Consider the following 1,201-nt stretch of genomic DNA (forward strand, 5'->3'; position numbering starts at 1 on the left):
CTAGCAGCGTGTATCTGCTGAAACACATCTGGTCACCAGCTTCCTCACAGCATCTTTCAGCTCCTGGTTCCTCAGGCTGTAGATGAGGGGGTTCACTGCTGGAGGCACCACCGAGTACAGCACAGACACCACCAGGTCCAGGGATGGGGAGGAGATGGAGGGGGGCTTCAGGTAGGCAAAGACAGCAGTGTTGACAAAGAGGGAAAGCACGGCCAGGTGAGGGAGGCACGTGGAAAAGGCTTTGTGGCGTCCCTGCTCAGAGGGCATCCTCAGCACGGCCCTGAAGATCTGCACATAGGACCCCACAATGAAAACAAAACAGCCAACAACAATCAGGGCACCAACCACAAGAAGCCCGACTTCCCTGAGGTAGGAGTGTGAGCAGGAGAGCTTGAGGATCTGCGGGATTTCACAGAAGAACTGCTCCACAGCATTGCCTCGGCACAGGGGCAGTGAAAATGTATTGGCTGTGTGCAGCAGAGCATTGAGAAACCCACTGCCCCAGGCAGCTGCTGCCATGTGGACACAAGCTCTGCTGCCCAGGAGGGTCCCATAGTGCAGGGGCTTGCAGATGGCCACGTAGCGGTCGTAGGACATGGCAGTGAGGAGATAAAACTCAGCTATGAGAAAAAAGAGAACAAAAAAGAGCTGTGCAGCACAACCTGTGTAGGAGATGTCCCTGGTGTCCCAGAGGGAATTGGCCATGGATTTGGGGACAGTGGTGGAGATGCAGCCCAGGTCCAGCAGGGAGAGGTTGAGGAGGAAGAAGTACATGGGGGTGTGGAGGCACTGGTCACAGGCTGTGCTGGTGATGATGAGGCCGTTGCCCAGGAGCGCAGCCAGGGAGATGCCCAGGAAGAGCCAGAAGTGGCAGAGCTGCAGCTCCCGCGTGTGTGCGAATGGCAGGAGGAGGAACTGGGTGATGGAGCTGCCGTTGGACATCTGCTGCCTCTGGGCATGGGGCAGTGTCAGAGGAGAAAAAGGCAGTGACAGGTCAGGACAGGAGGGATGTCAGATAGAGAAGTTCAGTTTACACATTCACAACTGAGCACATTTTAGCAGGAGAGGAGAGGTTCAGCGTCGTCGCAAGTGATGTCATTACACTGCTGAGGCTTCTTCCTAGGTACAATCAGAAGAGCATTGCATCAGGCAAAAAGTCTCAGTTCTTTGCAGAACCAAGAGAGCTGCAGTGTCCATCAGT

General features: G+C 55.2%; 1 protein-coding gene across 1 annotated transcript; it reads right to left on the reverse strand.

Annotated features, from left to right (window-relative positions):
• Positions 1-962, reverse strand: LOC133282472 (olfactory receptor 14C36-like). Its single transcript, XM_061478466.1, has one exon. The coding sequence runs from the start codon at positions 940-942 to the stop codon at positions 1-3; it is 942 nt and encodes a 313-aa protein (XP_061334450.1). The 5' UTR covers positions 943-962.
• Between the last annotated feature and the right edge of the window lie 239 nt (positions 963-1,201).

This window comes from Pezoporus flaviventris, unplaced genomic scaffold (assembly GCF_033815535.1).
Source record: "Pezoporus flaviventris isolate CSIRO_AGI_PZ_B2104156 unplaced genomic scaffold, CSIRO_AGI_Pfla_v1 ptg000123l, whole genome shotgun sequence".
Classification (NCBI taxonomy): Eukaryota; Metazoa; Chordata; class Aves; order Psittaciformes; family Psittacidae; genus Pezoporus; species Pezoporus flaviventris.